Genomic DNA, 17,600 nt, shown 5'->3' on the forward strand with positions numbered 1-17,600 from the left:
AGATAAAGGAATTCGGTATTTATATGGTAATGAAATTATGTGGGGCTTCTTAAACACATGTAATACCTGAAAACATCTGGTGGACTTAGTATTATGAACTTATGTGCCCATTAGAGTTCCAACTCAAAAGGTCTTGATTTGCTGCCATTACTCTGACACAATTACAGTCTATTCTTATGCACTGTGAAATATACTATGACGACAAAACTGCTAAACTAAAGTCTCTTATATTACAAAGGCCACTTAGGCCACAACATGAATAAGACCTGATAAATAAAAATGTGTAGCAGAGGGTAGGAAACAGTTTGCTTTTAATATTACCAATCACAAGAAATGGCTGAGCAGGATTTTTGATAGGTTGTTTCTTCAAGAAACAGTTCTTTCATTCCAAGACTGCTATCTGAATGAACAACTATCCAACAGCATCCAAAACATCTCCACAAGTAATTCCTCATGGTTTTCTCCTGCCAACACCGTTTTTCCAGTAGCAGTAATAGGAAAAACAGGTATTTTTGTCCCATACACTGATGAAAAAACTTCAAAATTTATTTGACAGGTCAAACAGCAACGACTGCCAGCTTTCAGACTGCTTCTTTCACTGAAAAATACTGGCACTTGACAGTACATGGTTGAAAGAAAGGTGAACAGTTAAGGTAAAAAAATCTGACAAGTATAACACTCAAACATGTACTTCAAATATTGTAGACTGTTTAAAACTTAAGAATGTCCAGGGATTATTCAAGGGAGGAAGAAAAAAAAAAAAGTGTAAGAATATTCTAAAAGCCGCAATAGACAGAAAACACAAAACCTGGAAAAAAGAGATTAAGATTACATATTTCACAGGGATTTAATTCTGCTGTCCCATTGCAGCCTAAGCCAATCTAACTGCAGGCTGGTCCATTTCTGCCCCCTCCCTTATTCCAATTTTGGTGCTTGCCATTTCTGTGCACAAACCTGGCAAAAAAATAAACTGAGCAGAACAGGACCAGGAATTACAGCCCAAGTATTGAAATGCACTACTTGAAACACTGGAATAAATGTGACTGTGCCTGATTTTCACTGATCTTCCATTTTAACCTTGATGGCATCTAAACTGACAAAGCCTGCTACAGTAGCAACTCAGAGCTAGGAGTTATACTACCTGCTTATGCATTGCTTCTGCAATGAAGGAACATGCATGTATGTTTTCCTTTCACCACTGTGGTCCACTGCCCACTACATTGAACAGCTTCCCATTCTGATTCATACTGACTCCTGATCAGACTTGTCAAATTTTATAGCATCAGATTTGAAGAATACTAGTCTGGGCTACTTAACAATATTTGAAAGAGGTGAACTTCTGGTAAACTACTGTATCCCCTTTTGGTGATAATGTGCTCAATGTTTACCGTATTGAAGGCTTAAAGATGAAGAGACAGGTGAAGTTCAAAATTAATGTACAGAAATGACTGTCTTACACAAGTGATTTAGACTCTCAAGGCCCAGATGAGACATACCCTGTTAAAGAAAATAGTTATTTGTTTGTTCTGATGATGTTCTAAAATGCAAAGAATGTCTTCTTTTACTTACTCATCCTTCTTCCCACATGCCAGAAAGAAGTATGAAATAAGGGCAAAAAAATTGTAGTAAATATATCTAAACTCCACCTCTCATCTAGCCCAATCTGTTCAGTATGATCTTTCTCAGTTTCTTTCTCCTATTGTTCCTTAGTTACCCTTAAATCAAGGCATTTACACTGAGACAACACAGACACTCACCGAAATAGTGATTGTGGAAATAATGGGTATATAGTGGTAGCATAAAAAGACTCAGCAAGCTTTATATTATATAACTGAAACTCTTCAGTGCTTTGTGTTGTTGTTTTGTTTTTTCTTTTCAAATATTTAGGTCAGTAACAACTAATGCAAAACTATCCAGTAGCAACAGTCAGCATCAAGACTGAACAAATAAAAAGAACTCGAGTCTGCACATCAATTGAAGTAGTGGTAAGTTAGAAAAAGAAAACAGTAGAAAAATAAAGGGGTTTTTGTACCTGATAAGACTGAGCTCACAGACAATTTTGAGGATATTTTCTCTAAAATTAAGGTTAAGTAAAGCTAGGCAATAAATTAGGAATGTATGCATTGTTTGTATGGAGAATCATTAAATACCGAGTCAAGTCAGACATTTATGATGTGATGCTTATCAGAAATACTCATGTCAAGCCAGCCCTAAAAGTCAATCAAATTTCCAGTGTTAAACGGTTAACTAAGATCAGATCATAAAAATATTGCTCTAAATAAACCTGACATCTGGGGAAAACTGTTATGGTATTTTCAAGGACATTACACAAATACCAGTAAGACTGATAAGGCTTCTTTCATAGCAGTTGAAACTTTTCAGAAAAGAAGGTGCTAAGGTTTTGATTTCTTAAAAGTATGATCAGTTAGAACTTGAAGAAAATACACCAGTGAAAAAAAAAAGCTGATGGCAACTTTATAATTAGATTGACCCCACACTCTATTATGACAACACGCTCTTATAATTACAGTAATGCCTAAATGAGTACTAAACACTAAGGCTGTAATGAGTCATGTTATTTTACACGTTTTTAGCAGAGCACAATGCTAACTGCATCTGATGACTAGGCTTTTGTTTCCTTTCCAAGTAAAGCAACCCGAAACTCCTTACAGCAACCTGTTCCAGCTTTCCTGTATGGGTCAGGAAAACAGGCCTCCGTTTCCTCTTCACATGTTGCAACAGGAAGAGCACTGCAGAGCTACTTCCTAAAGGAACTCTTCTTGCCCACCCCTTCCTTGACAGCCCTGAAAGAATTATGTGTATTATGTACGATGAGGGAAGGACAGCCAGATTGCATGTCAATGCAGGTCACTGTTACAATGCAGCAGATCTCAAAAAGGTGTAAGGTCTGATAAGAAGTAAGTCTTCTCTACTTGCTGTGTCAAATCACCAACAGTTTATCTAAAGGTCTGTGCCCTTGAAGCACATATATATCTTGTTTTAAAGCATAACTGGAAATACCTGTCAAGAAACGTTGTCTGGCCATGTGACTTTACATGGTGTTTGCAGTTATTTTTCCAGTCCCAGAGATAATTAGCACATGGGCAGTTTGCCAGGCTAAAGCTGAGAGAATATCCTTCACAGCCTTTCTGGGCATGTGTCCTTTTCCAATTTTTATGCTGCTGTCACTGGACTCTGGCATTTCTTACCCAATTCATTTGCTTTCTGTGGTAATCATATGCAATGAAGATATGCATGGGCAACATTTAAACAGGCTGCAGATCAATTAGTGGTCTTAAGTTTATCTGATTTTTATCAAAGAAGACAGAGCTTTGGGTCGATTGTCAGAGCCTGTGTCAAGTTGACCTTTTCAGAGATGTCTACATTGCCAGTCCCTTGGGCAACTTGTTGTCCCCTGTTAGTCTCTGAATGGCAGAAGTCTGTTCTGCTCAAGCACAAAGTATACACAGATGTCTATATTACATTCTTATAGGTTTGACAGCAACTGCATGTTGTATCTATAAACTGTCCTTTAGCAGTGACACTTCCTCAATGATGATAAGCTAATTTATGCAACTAAATCTCCTTTGTGCAGAAATGAAAGCTAATTGAGTCATTACAAAGTAATTCAGGAAGGAATACCTTGTATAAATTGGCTTACTTTATAAATCCTTCTCAAGTGGTTTTCATGCATCCTAAGTGGTGCTAAGCAGTTTTGCTGCCATTAAATACCCAGATGAAAAAGACAGCTTTACAAAGCTATAAAAATATTTTAAAACAGCAAAGTAAGATACAAGAAAATAAAGGGGAAAAAAGAAGTGCATACACAAAATAAAAAGGAAATATTTTAATTACCTGAAACAGTGGTAACTTCCTCCTCACTCAGTTTTCTTGGCATTTCAGTCTTTGAAGGAACACGTTCTTCTGCAAAACACAACTGCAAATGAAACTCTGAAGGGACACCTCAGCTGACAGGAATCACAGTCCACACCAGTCTGAAAGCCCCACTACATTTTCAGATTGTAAGCCTTGTTTACTATTTTGCATTTGTACAGAAGTTGGAATGTGGTTGTTTCTGTGGTTTCCCCTACCCATCCAAACACTCCAAGAGTTTTCTTTCAAAATCTCAATTGAGAACATCTGTTTCCCTTTTCACTCTGCTCCGACTGCAGTAACATAGAGTGGCAGTTCTGCTGTTTCTCAGTCATTCTGAGACAATCAAAATTAGGGTCCTATTCTGCTGTGTACATTTCTTGCCCAGAACTAGAAAAGGAGACCAAGGATTGAAAAAGTATCCCCAGCCCATGCAAAAATTCCAAAGTTCTCTTAAGAGAAGTATGCAGAGGAGGCAGAGGGACATCTTACCTTCAACACTGTCAGAGACATGCTAGCTGGACACCTGCACAATGGGAACACAGCCACTACAGCTGCCATGCATTCAGTGCTCCTGCCTGCTGCGCCTGATCATGGTTTTAAGCAATCCTGACAGTATCAAATAACTTAGTGCAAGCTCAGGAGACAAGAAAAGAGAACGCCTGGCAGTGATCAGCTCTGAAACATGTTGTCTGGCTAGCAGGCTTGGAACACACTGAAATCCCCATAGGCAGTTTCGAAAGATGTGCTCCATACTCCTTGTCCGGCACAGATGGGGAACTCAGTTTTACCCAGACATTCACGTTAGTAAATCCACACTCCACTAAGTACAGGGACGTAAGATTTGCTCCTCACATTTCACAGTCAACAATTCTGTTGATCAGGCAAGAAAAGGGAACAAACTATGAGGTTTTTCAGCTGTGTTCTTTCTTTAGTTTCCTAAGGAAGTAGAAACAGATTTATCTTGGCTTTCACAGTATATCAAAACTGACTAAGCTGCTGTACTGAATGAGGAAACAGTGTATTGATAAACCCACTTCTCAAACAAGAATTGGACTTTTAATATTTTGCTACTTATCACATTTTATACAGATATTCATGTTTCTTTTTAGGACACACATTTCAGCAACTAATTTTGATATTTTATTAATGACAGACAACAGATACAGAACTCACAGCTTTTAAAATGATCCTTACTGTACAACTTGTATGTAATTGCCTAGCTACTTTGACGAGTGAGTTTTATATCAACAGTTCAAAGGATTTTCTGCCTTGTAAAAATTTCATCTATCCACAAGACTGTTCCTGCAAACATTAAAGCAGATGTTTAAAGCACAAGAGTAGACCTGTTGAAATGAGTATGTATAATTGCTGCTAACCTATATACGCAGCCCTACAAATATGACAATTACATCACTCTACAAAGAGCTTTAAACTTCTGCTCTACTAAGCCAGCAAGAGTTTTTTGCTCCCTGACTCCTGTCTTGCTAGAAATCCGGTTGAGATTAATATAAACTATTATCTGAGCCAGGGGAAAAAAAAAAACAAACACCAAAAAACAAAACCAATACAACAGGGAAAATGTGAAGCTGCGGTACAACACAAAACACTCCTAACTATTTACTACATTCACATGTGTTCCCCTACTTGGCATAACCCTCGTGGCCCATTTCCAAGTACACTCAATTTTGCTTTTTTAAGCACTCACAGTTGGAGCATAAATGGCAAAAATACAGCCCTATGTGTTGTCGGAGCACTAGGAGGCACTGGCATCCTGTGTCTTCGCTCTCACTATTACACCACTCTCGGGTAGTATTCTCCCATCAGCACACACACTTTCTAGGATGCTCCCTTTCCCTAAAACATCCAACACAAAAATTTTTATGTTTATTAAATAGATGCGAGTATTACTTGTTACTCAATGTTTGGACCTATGTGAGTTGATGTGTTGATTTTAATTCTATCCCTGTCATAGTGTTCAGACTAGCTTAAACTGAGGACTGGCTTTAGTAGAGAGTACTTCAACTGAAGTAAAACAGTAAAGGAGGTTTTAAGAGATGTTCTCATAAGGTACATTTGACTACTTGTAGATTGCATTGTGGTTTCATGGAAAAATTTAGAACATAGGGAGTCCCCTTCCTCTAAAACATATTTCCTACAAAGAAGAGTTCGCTAGATTCATATCTGAAGACGAGAAAATATCTGAACCAAGGTTCTGTGAATACTGTAAAGGTCCCAAATGCAAAGAAAGGCTGTCCATATTAGCATACTGGTTTGGATCCCAACTATCCCCACTTCTCACACTTTGCTTTACACTACAGAGTTGTCACAAGGAGGACAGCTTTGAGGTGCCATTAGATGGGTGAAGGCACTCCATAAGCACACTGAACACAGTGCAGCCACTAAGGGGCATTTGGTCCATGAAACCAAACTAAAGTGACGGCATGGGAAAACTTCTGAAACATGCACAGTGTGAACATCATGTCCTTGGCACAAATTTGTCCTTTATGAATCTGTTGCAAACAGACCACATTACTTGCTAATGCAATCATGTTAACAGCAGAGCCGATGTAAATAGGCTTGGCTTAGGATGGTGAAAAAGAATCTATGGTTCTTCCTAGTGTTTTCTGGTATTACATTCTGAAGCAATAACTATGTGCAGAAGATGTCCTTCAAACACAGGAACCTCAGTTACCCCAGGCATTGGCTGCAGTCAGCTGCAACATACTAAAGTTAGTGTTGCAACATGGGATAGTCAAAAGATGAAGAATTAAAATAAAAAATAAAGAAGTGCTTCTGTTATTAAGATACTGTGTAAGAGGAATCATGCAGACTTCTAAAATAATATGGTATGATATTTCCTCTGTATCTCTTCCTCACACCATCATCACAACTACAGCGAGAAAGTATTCTCCACCTTCTCACTAAGTCAAAATGAAATTAATTAACACTCATCAAGCCAGTGAACTCTTCCAGAGCAATAGATCCAAAAATCCCTTGAGATACAGGTTATGTTCCATAACATGTAAGTACTCAGAGGCCCTAATGGCAAACCACCGACAAAATTCTTGTGATGACAATGCAACAAGGAAGTAACTATATTTGTTAAGGGTTTTTTAATTATTCCATAAAAGCTGTTGAAAATACTTAACTTGCAGTCCAATGAAAGAAAAAAATGAAAACAAAAACAAACAAACAAATCACCCAATCATAGATGTCTCTACCATCCACATAATTTTAAAAGTGAACAATAAATTCTGCACTAGCTGAGATTTTTACCTTATTTCATTGATTTTTTTTTTCTTACAATTTTTTCTGACTACTTGAGTATAAAATGGGTAAGAGTTCAGCATGAACAGTTCATTCCTTCAGTGGAATGTGGTATCTCCATGATAAATACACATAAACTTAGCAGTTTCTTCTACAAACACATTCCTTAACCATCTTTTTATATTAGAATCTAATTTAATGCTATTATTAATTTGTATTCTACTGTCTTCTAGTCTCTAACATAGACACTATCACTGCACAAGACTAGTTTATACCTTGGATAATTGCAGTTTGGGGGTTAATATATTTCAGTCAACATTTCAATAACAGTAAACAAAAACAGCTCAGCTATGCAACAAAATCTAGCAAACCACACAGATGGTTATAAGGTTTTCATTGTGTGGTTTCCATAGCAATCATATTGCGAATCTGGAAGCTTCTTGCAAATAAGCAGCTTGTATTTACATGCCTCTCAGCTGCAGCATGGAACTCTACATGTGAAGCTGTTATTCCAATCACATATTGTTAGAAAAATCCTTGGAAGATGTTTTGATCAGTTAAGATAAAAACTACTGCAGTGAACTAATTTTCATCTATTCCACAATGACAAAAGCAATCACATGCTTGTAATGTATATTAATATATCTTAATTTGAAATCTCACTGTGGTGTCAGAAGGTTATAAACATATAAACAAGTCCTGTAAGACAGACCAACCCCACAAAAACACTTGCATTAAGTTATCAATAAATAAAAAAAAATCAGTGCCTTTACCGTTGTACTCAGCAGGAATGACAAGACACATACATGCCAAAACAAAGGTGTGAACATTATGGGTCTGTAACTGCTTTGCATAAGAAAAAGAAAGATACAACAGCACTATAACACCAAGAGTATTACTCCTCCACACAGCTTTCTTGCTACCAAATAATGACTCTGCACAAATGTAAACAAGAACTTTCAAACATGAATAAATGCCTACCGTGGGAAAGAGTCAAGACCTTTTCTCTCCCAGATTTATAATTTTATGAATTGACCTAACTCCATAACAGATGGGTTATTACTCTAATAAGGAACATAAATCAATCCAGCTATATAATTTTTTTTAAAAAACAGCGAGAACTGGCTTTTTTTTCCAAACAAAATTTTGTTTGGAGAAATATTTAAGCTATTCTAAAGAAGGAACAATAAACACACAGAAATTAAGAACAGAAAATAGTTTTTATAATTTGGCCAAACTGACTACTTCTGCTAGCATCAGCAGTGAAGGACAGAGACCACCTGGGGCCAAAATAATAAGAATTAACACCCTGTTTTATGTAGGGCCAGAAAGCTGCCTTACCTGAGGATAGTGCTCCCCAGCCTTGGGGAAGAATCCTCTCCAGTATTTTCACTATATACACATCTATACATGCCTATACACTTCACCCAGATTCTTACTGCGTTTTAGCATAAGCAGCTTGATAGCCCTGAAATCCTCCATGTGTTTTTTGATCCAAGGCTTGTCTTGGTGTATTTATCATGGCAGAGACTTTCCTTTCTGACCTCTTCTTTTAGACTCTGGGTCCATCCATTCTATAGGAAGAGATTTCGAAATCCAAGATAACTCAGGTTTTTATAATCCTCCAATATTCCCACAGATCTGTCCCTTTCCCCCAGCTCCTCCCAGACATGACAAACTACTGGAGGGTTTACACACAACGTCCTGACATTTACCCTGCATTCCCAATAGCACTGCTGTGCACCCTGTAAACAAATGAAACAGCTTGGAAAAGCCTGCTGAAGGTGCTGTTCTCTAGCATTGGTGTGAGATCTGGGGTGTGGCAGAGGAGACAGCCTCTTTTATTCAAGGCCTGACTGTATCCGAGTGAATGGCTTGGGGATGAAAATGGCTTGGGGATGGTGACAGAAGTGGAAATTTGCAATTTAGAGATCAGAAGCCTACAAATTTCTTAACATGACAGAACATGTTACCATCACAACAACCCCTTGCACTGCTACAGGCTTGGGCAAGAGTGGCTAGAATACTGCCCTGTTAAAAAGGACCTGGGGGTGTTCATCAACAGCCAGCTGAATATGAGCCAGCAGTGTGCCCAGGTGGCCAAGAAGGCCGAGAGCATCCTGGCTTGTTCCAGAAATAGTGTTGCCAGCAGGACTAGGGAAGCGACTGTCCCCCTGTATTGGCACTGGTGAGGCCACAGCTCAAGTACTGCGTTCAGTTTTGGGCTCCTCACTACAAGAAGGACACTGAGGTGCTGGAGTGAGGCCAGAGAAGAGCAACAAAGCTGGTGAAGGGTCTAGAACAAGTCACATGAGGAGCATCTGAGGGAACTGAGGTTGTATAGTCTGGAGAAAAGGAGGCTGAGGGGAGACCTTATCACTCTCTACAATTACCTGAAAGGAGGTTATAGCCAGGTGGGTGTTGGTCTCTTCTTCCAAGTTAACAAGCAACAGAACAAAAGGAAATAGCCTCAGCTTATGCCCAAGGATGTTTAGATTGGATATTAGGAAAAATTTATTCACTGAAAGGGTTGTCAAGCACTGGAACAGGCTGCCCAGGGAAGTGGAAGAGTCATCATCCCTGGAGGTATTTAAAAGATGTGTAGATGTGGCATTTGAGGACATGGTTTAGTGGTGGAATCAGCAGTGATAGGTTAATGGTTGGACCTGATGACCTTAAAGGTCTTTTCCAGCCAAAATTATTCTAAGAGAGGACAATTCTTATTTTATTTGTATTTCCGTTGGCCAGCTAGTTAACGCCCAATAGCTCAAACAGAAGTCATACTCCAGTGTGACAAGCTTGAGAGAAATTTTTTTCCACAATATAGGCAGAACAGACAGGAACAGGCCACACAGACACAGGCTAAGCACTGGGAATGCAAACGTGACATCAAGATACAAACAGAAGCAGAAGGTTCACCTGAATAAATGGTCACCACAATGATCAGAAATGATGAGCAACAATACAGCATTGTATTCAAACAGAATATAGAACAAGATATCCAGGTTATGAACTATACAAAAAAAAACCCACACCACATTTTAATGAAAAATATGATGTACACTGAAATGCTTTCAGTTGAGGACAATCCATGCCAATTTCTAGTCTAAGTTCCTTCCAACACATGTGATCCAAGTCTGATTCCAAGATGGAGGAAAGAGGTTTCAGGAAAAAGGTTTCGTTAGAATACACTACCAGCTAATCCAGATGGGGCCTCTAACTTTTTTTGCACAAGTTTTTATCATCTCTTTGAAAACAACCATTATTTAAATTCTAAAGTAAAGTATATGCACCACTCTCACCAGTAGACAGCAACAGGCATCTGTTATTACTGTTGACAATGTACTGAACTCCCACTGGCCTCGAATAAATAGCACTGGCTGTACAAAGTGAAAAAGATAGAATCATTAAATCCTTTAGAATAGAAGAGACCAGAAGAAATTGCTTAGTCTAAAACCCTGCTCTAACTCTGAAAATTAGATCAGGTTTCTAGGAAACAACATTTGGTTTCTTTTGATATTCCATACTAAGCTATTCAGCAGAAGCTTATAAAGGTCTGTGCAATTTAGTAGTTCATACGAGACAGCTGAAGCTAATGACTTTTTAGAACAGAATTAGCTCAAATGACTCCTTTTAGTCCAGATCTTGCCAAGTCTCCAGATGTGAGTTTTCCTGAATTCCTGGAGAAATACTGCACTTCCCATCCCCTCACGCCTCCCCTTCCTCCCCCAGTTGCACACCTTGTGTCTTGAAAAGGTGCTACTGTGCACCACCATTCCTCCCAGTTGTGTAAGCAGTCTGAGTAACCAACCCAGCCATCTTCCTTTGACACCACTAAGTGAATCTAACCATATGTTATGGTTTGGCTTAATCAAAACCAAAAAGCAGATATAACATTCCCTTCCTAACAAAAGCATTTTGGAGCTACAGCATTTGCTAAAGAGTGAAGTAAACAAAAAAAAATTCCAGTCCCATTAGGAACACATACAAAAAAAAAACTTTAAGGCTGCAATTCTCTAGTCTGGTGCAGAAGAATGTTGTTTGGATCATATAACTATTGCTATGAAGAATAGTAACACAGTAAAGTAGCAGGGAGAAATGAGCAAGTTTGGAGAAGTGCTGAAAAAAAAATCTCTTTATAAATATATCTGCAAAAAAGACACTGCAGTTCTGTATTATCCCACACATGCCCATCCATGTGAACTATACAACAGCAATGGATTTTAAAAACCCAGTATTTTTAAAAGTAGGAAAATACTATATGACTACTCACTAGTTTATGGGGGGGGGAAGCAAGGAACAGAAGCTTTTCCTAGCAGAAAGTAATTTTTGTAGTGTTTTAGAGCAGAAAGTATGAAGACTAAGGGATCAAAGGACACACCTCTGTCCGTGGAGGAAAAATGGTTACTCCCACAAGAGGTAAAATTGAGCATAGTTGGCAAGGTCATTCACAGTTACTGCAAAACAACTGCTGCAAAGTGGATCTTCTCACTCTACTGCACACAAATTCACAAAGTTTTCAAGAAAAGCAGGAGCATGTGTTGCTTCACTTGCCTTCCCTGCTTGTTGAGACCCTGAATATATGCTAGCACCTTCCCTTTCCCCAGTATCAGGTGTCCAAGTGTTCTTACTTCCCTGCCCCTGCTCTGCTCTAGTCGCAACCAATTCATATAAAACCTATATCCTCTTTACACCCCACAAATTTTGTTCATTTACCAAGCACAGAGGTTGTTAGTATGGAAGTTGCTGTTCCCAGGGCTTCACAAGGCCCTTCAGTCTTTAAGAGCAAAGCACCACAATGGGAAGAAAAAAGTGCTTAGTCACCTGAATGACAGAACAAAATATATTTATTAGGACAAATGATCAACACACAAAGGTACAGGCAATTCCTGGTTCTAATTATAAATACAGTAAGATTGCATGAGCTCATCTTCCTACTTGGAGCTCTCCTTGCAAATAAGCAACCTTCAGTCCCATTTTGAATAACAGCTGAATCAACTTAGTTGCTCATTTTCTTCCAAACAACAAACAATTTAAAATCTCAAATTAAAAAAAAAAACAAAACCAAAACCCACAACCAAAAACCCCCCAAAAACCAAACAACCTTGCCTTTTCTACATGTTCTTTTCTCCTTAAACAAACATAGATGCAGAAGAATTAACAGTTTGCCAATTTAAGGTTAAGGGAGGGCGAAAAAAATTAGCTAACCTGGCAGGATTAGGAGGAATAGAAGTATATAACAGCTACACCAATAGCAAGATTGGGAAGAGACAAGGTAAGAAAACGAAGAAAAGCAGGAGTAAGTATCAGGAGAGGCCATGTAGAATGTCTAATTTTGGAATACTAAAATTTATTTGACCAAATTATCTAATTATTATTAATAAAATTCAATACAAATATGCCAAAGTGCAATGTGCGCTGCATAGAAATAAGGGATAGGTTTTGCACTGACCTTTTTATTTCCTCATGAAGAGAGACCTGATAATAGTAATTCTTCTCAAGAGAAAAGATAAAGGTCATCACAAGCAAGTTCAATCTTGGATATGCACACAATTATTATAATGAAGAATAAAAAAAATTAGAGATCCACTTCCCAAAACTCATTAATTCTTTTCCCATTTTTTTATTCACAGACACTTTGTATTTACAATCACATTAGCCACTTCAGGATTTTTTTCAGAAATCAGGTCTCTTAGAATTGCTCAATACTATATGCTGACTGATCAGAATATATGAAAGTCAGAAAGCAAAAAATAATCTGATGGGCTATCAAACAAGGTGAAAATTTCCTAAGTGATTTCAGAATCCAGCTCCTTACAAATTCCCTAAGTTTGATCAGGCACTTTAAAAAATTTTACCTATATTTTCTTGATCAAGAGAGTAGATAATTTTTACACCTGAACAGAAGCATCTCTGAAGGTTAAGTTTCATGCTAGCTTCCAACAAAAGCACCGTTAGCTTCCAACTTGGCAAACAAAATCAAGACAATAGGCATCTTACCTAGATCCATACTTAAACATTTAAAGAAGGAATAAAATCTTTTAAAGATACTGCTCTTAACAGATCTCAACTGTAAAGGAAAGCTTCCGGGTTTCATGTTTCTAATTATGTAGCTGATCAACAAAAAAACGCTCCCTCCTCATCACCCTTCCAAAAAAGTCGTTGCAGTTATTGGACAGAATGCAAATGAGTAGCTCCAAGGGACAAAGCAAACAAGAATTTTGTAGTTGATTTCATTGTTGCATTGTAGGTTCATAGGAATTTGCACTAGAGATTGCTTGCCTAAACAATTGTGGCATGCACATAAGTACACTCTTAAATATAAACTAATAAAGATTTATGTGAATTCACTGTAGCTAAAATAAATTTGTTTGTTCTTTCAACCCATAATAGCTCTTAGTTATGTAAATAGTTTAAGTGTTCAACATGACATTTTATAAACCTTATTATTAGAATGTTTTTCTAAAATAAATGTGGTGGCTATTAAAATCTACACAGAAAATATAAATAGTTCTCTATGTAAATACATCTAGCAATCAAATACTAAATTAACTAATCTATACTGTATAACTCTGTACTACAGTGTTATTTGACAACCATGTACAGGGGTTATATTTCTCAGGCTAAAATTTATATGATACACAGAAAAAAAAGTCTGTAAATGTCAAGTAAAGTTTCCCATACTCGTTGATCAGCAGCAAGATTTAAATGTAAAAGCCATTTCTGAGAACTACATATCCCTAATTGTGACAAATGTGACTTGATATATTTACATACATAGAATTCATAAAGAAAGCACCTTGCTTATCCACATACTAGCCTTTAATAATGTGCAAAGTGAAAGTATGCAAATTTGTAGTCTGATTCTAGAAATGAACTTACTCAAAAAAGGGACAGAAGACAAGGCATCTCAGCATAGTTCACTTCAGTGAAAGGAAACACACTACAGTTGTTGGTATGTTTCCACAAGAGAAGTCTGGTTCCCAGATGCTGTTCTTATAATTCCTTTAAAAATGCCCTATCAAGACATTTTTGCATTCTCTGTGTTGATCATTAACTGCACATTGGCCCAAAAAAAAATCAGCAGCTTTCACTCTTTGGGTATTTTAATGAAAAGCAACAAACCCACGCCACTGCCTCCTGGCACTCTTTATGGCCCATGCTATCAAATTAAGTTATGTCAATTACGCTATATGCTTTCTCCAGCTTAAATGATGAAACAAAGTAATTGTAAAAATGTTATTCACTTTTAAAGAAAAATCAGGCTAAATCACAAATAAGCATAGAATTACAGCTGCAACACAGATTGGTTACATATATCATAGTTTGGGTAACATTCCCACATTCATTTCTACAAATACTACAAATACCATCCTGTTCCCTCATTCTCATACATTAGGTCCAGAGTGGGACCAGCCACTCTGGATGTCTGATCTTAGTAGCCCTATATGCCACATACCACAGTGCACCTCAGAGAAGCAGGTATGTGGAAACAGTTCATAAGGAGGAGATGACAACTGCTCCCCAGGCAGCTCACCATGTTACTGTGGGATAAGCATGCAGAAAAACACAGGGCCCCCAGAGTCCCAGATTACTTCAATTCACTTACAGCCAATGCTTTGGATTATCAGCTCTCATGCCAAAGACACAACACAGCCCCAGTTGCATTCTAAGAGCCACCATTTGAAGGCCTGAGCAAGGCAGTTTAACCAGAAATTGGGTCTTATGACCCCTATAGAAATTATGACAAAATCTTATCCATCTTGATCTTTTGTTTATTGAACTATCTGAAAATGTGTCCAACATTTAGTATTGGGGATGCCTCACTTCTTAAGGAAATAAATCTGAAACAGGCATAGAAGTAAGTATAGATTCAGTTAGTATATTTTCAGACCATGGGAGGACAGCCTCATGTTAGGATCCACAGACTTTTCTGTAGACCATGCTTTGTTTTGAAAATTACCTTCCTGCAATTCTCAGTTTTATTCACTGTTGCCTTCAAGATTTAAGGACAGCATAACTGTTACGGCCTAAGACAAAACCCTTCCACAAACTAAAGATGGAAGTACTGGAACCTCCTCCTTAAGGATACTGAGAGTTCCCAAGATCTCAAACTAGTTTGCATTAGAACACAAAGTATCAGGGTTTAGGTGGAGAAAAAGATCTGATAGGAAAAAGCAGACTTAAAAGGACTGAAATAAAACACCCCTATGCCAACTGTGTCCTTTCTGGATGAGAAAATTTTCCTCCTACCTTACTGTCTAATACAAATCACACTGACTTGCCAAAAACTTTCCTCAGTCTCTTCTGGCTTCTTAAGAAAGCCTTCTTCCCTTTGCTGCTGAAGCTTATCTGAATACCTGTGCTCTGCACTTCCCTGGAGCATCCCTCTCTCCACTCTAGGGCACAGCAGACTGCTGCATCTTGCCCTCACTTTGCCTGGTCAACACAGTGGTCTGGGAACTGTACCCCACTGACCATTTTCCTTTCCCAGGAGGAAGAAACCTGCTTCTCTGGAAAAAGTGCTACCCAGTCCAGGGAGCAGCAGCCAAGACAAGGAAACAAGCAGCTTTTTCCTATGTTTCCTTGTATATGTGAAAGTTAAACGTGACATCCATTGCAAACACAGTATACTAACACAAGGAAATCAGATTTACACATATACAGCCAGCAAAATTAATTAAGTTCTTGTTAATTAGTAGCATTTTGTTTGGCTAATTTCTTTATTCTGAGAAGAGTGGGAAGGAAGGTGAGTAGCAGATAACAAGCACACTGAGAAGAAAAGACATACAGAAGGATTTATGCTAATGCCTTTCTTAAGGCTGAAAAATTCACATAAGAGATTTGTATCTACAGTAACAGTGATTAATTCAGCCTTTAAAGCCCACCTTGCTGGGTCTTATTTGAGAACCCAGTTGTATAAATTATGGTTCTTTAATAGCTACCTTGTGGAAACCAGAAAAGTTGAGAAGCAATAGCCTGAGGCACCATATAACCTCTGGTTGCTCTTGTTTCTCAAAAAAACTCTATCTAATGGTTTTAATAGCCTGATACGCAGTCATTCGTCACAAATTCAAAAAGTAAAGGTTCCTTGATCTATCTATATAGTATTCATCACAGTTATACCTAAGTAGTGGAGCAAGCCCAACATTTCCATTTTCATAAATACATATAATGCAATTGACATTTTGCTTTGAACTTGCTAAACTACAGAGATTCCTTAGATTTATGGTTAATAAACTGTCTCATATAACAAGACATTTTTTCTGAATGCTTTGCAGCACAATTATTGCACTGCTTCTTAATTAGACACAAGCAGTGCTACCAAAAGAAAACTACTTTGCTTTCAAAAGAATAACCTTTGGGACCATAATCCACTGAAGACATGCATGCATAAACAAAGCTTTGTTCACATTTAACATGAAGCCAGCTGTCAGAAAAAACTATGATACAAGTAAAATCACTTTGTGTAATTTTGTCTCGCCAGGATGACAAGCTTTTCTGAGACAGGATTCTCTCTCTTAATAACAAACAACTTCTGTCACATACTGTTCACATCAAACTGGTTTTACAAATCAATAGTGTCAAACGTTGTTTAGTGCTGGTGCACAAAACATAGTATAAAAAAAGATCGATCAGTACTTGCAATAAAATATCTTATTTCAATAACTAAATTCCTTTCAATGAGTTGTGTGCTAATTAGCTTTTGAAAGAGTTCTTTAAACATAAAAATGCATTATTAAAAAAAACTTTCTTTTTTCAATATTATAAAGTTATTACTTCAAATTTTAACTAAACAAGCTTCAAAATGCCAATAGACAGATTTAACAATCTATTCTGGGTTTATTGAGGGAGGAATTTTTTTTGTCTGATTGGGCTTTAGAGTATTTTTATCCTTTTTAAATGCTGAAATAACAAAAGGAAATTCAGCCTTTGATAACTCAGGACTTTGATAAATACAGCTTTCCAACAAGAACTTGCTTGATTTATTATTATAGTTGACCACAACTTCAGGAAGGTTGCTTTTCTTTTCTCCACTTTTAAACTCTGAACCCTATGAAGTTAAGTTAAATCTCTGAAAACTCTGCAGTCCTGTATGCAGCTCAAAGAGAGAAGAATAAAAGCCTAAACTTAACAGCACGTTTTCCATTTGCTGTAGATATTGTAATTAAATATTCTGAATTTCATAGCTGACCAAATTTTCTGCAGCAAAATTATATTACTAAATAAAGAATACTCTTTTCTTAAAGTACTTCTCAGTAGACAATGCCACTCCAAGTTTAACCAGTGAATGTATCCCTCTCATGCAAATAAGACTAAATATGAATACTCAGTTATTATTCTATTTTTATTGGCCTCCTCACTTGCACCTTTATAAACATGTATGTGATGGGGGTGCAGGGGTTGAATTTCATCATGGACAGTAGGCTTCCTGGCAGCTATGGGTCACTTTATAT

General features: G+C 37.5%; 1 protein-coding gene across 2 annotated transcripts in view; it reads right to left on the minus strand.

Annotated features, from left to right (window-relative positions):
- SKAP2 (src kinase associated phosphoprotein 2) overlaps positions 1-17,600 on the minus strand; it is a 118,618-nt gene that overhangs the window by 14,075 nt on the left and 86,943 nt on the right. For both annotated transcript variants that reach the window (XM_051609990.1, XM_051609991.1), the window contains one exon: positions 3,856-3,924. In XM_051609990.1, coding sequence (XP_051465950.1) covers positions 3,856-3,924 — 69 coding nt within the window. The remainder of the gene's footprint in view (positions 1-3,855; positions 3,925-17,600) is intronic.

The sequence above is a fragment of the Apus apus genome, chromosome 2 (assembly GCF_020740795.1).
Source record: "Apus apus isolate bApuApu2 chromosome 2, bApuApu2.pri.cur, whole genome shotgun sequence".
NCBI lineage: Eukaryota > Metazoa > Chordata > Aves > Apodiformes > Apodidae > Apus > Apus apus.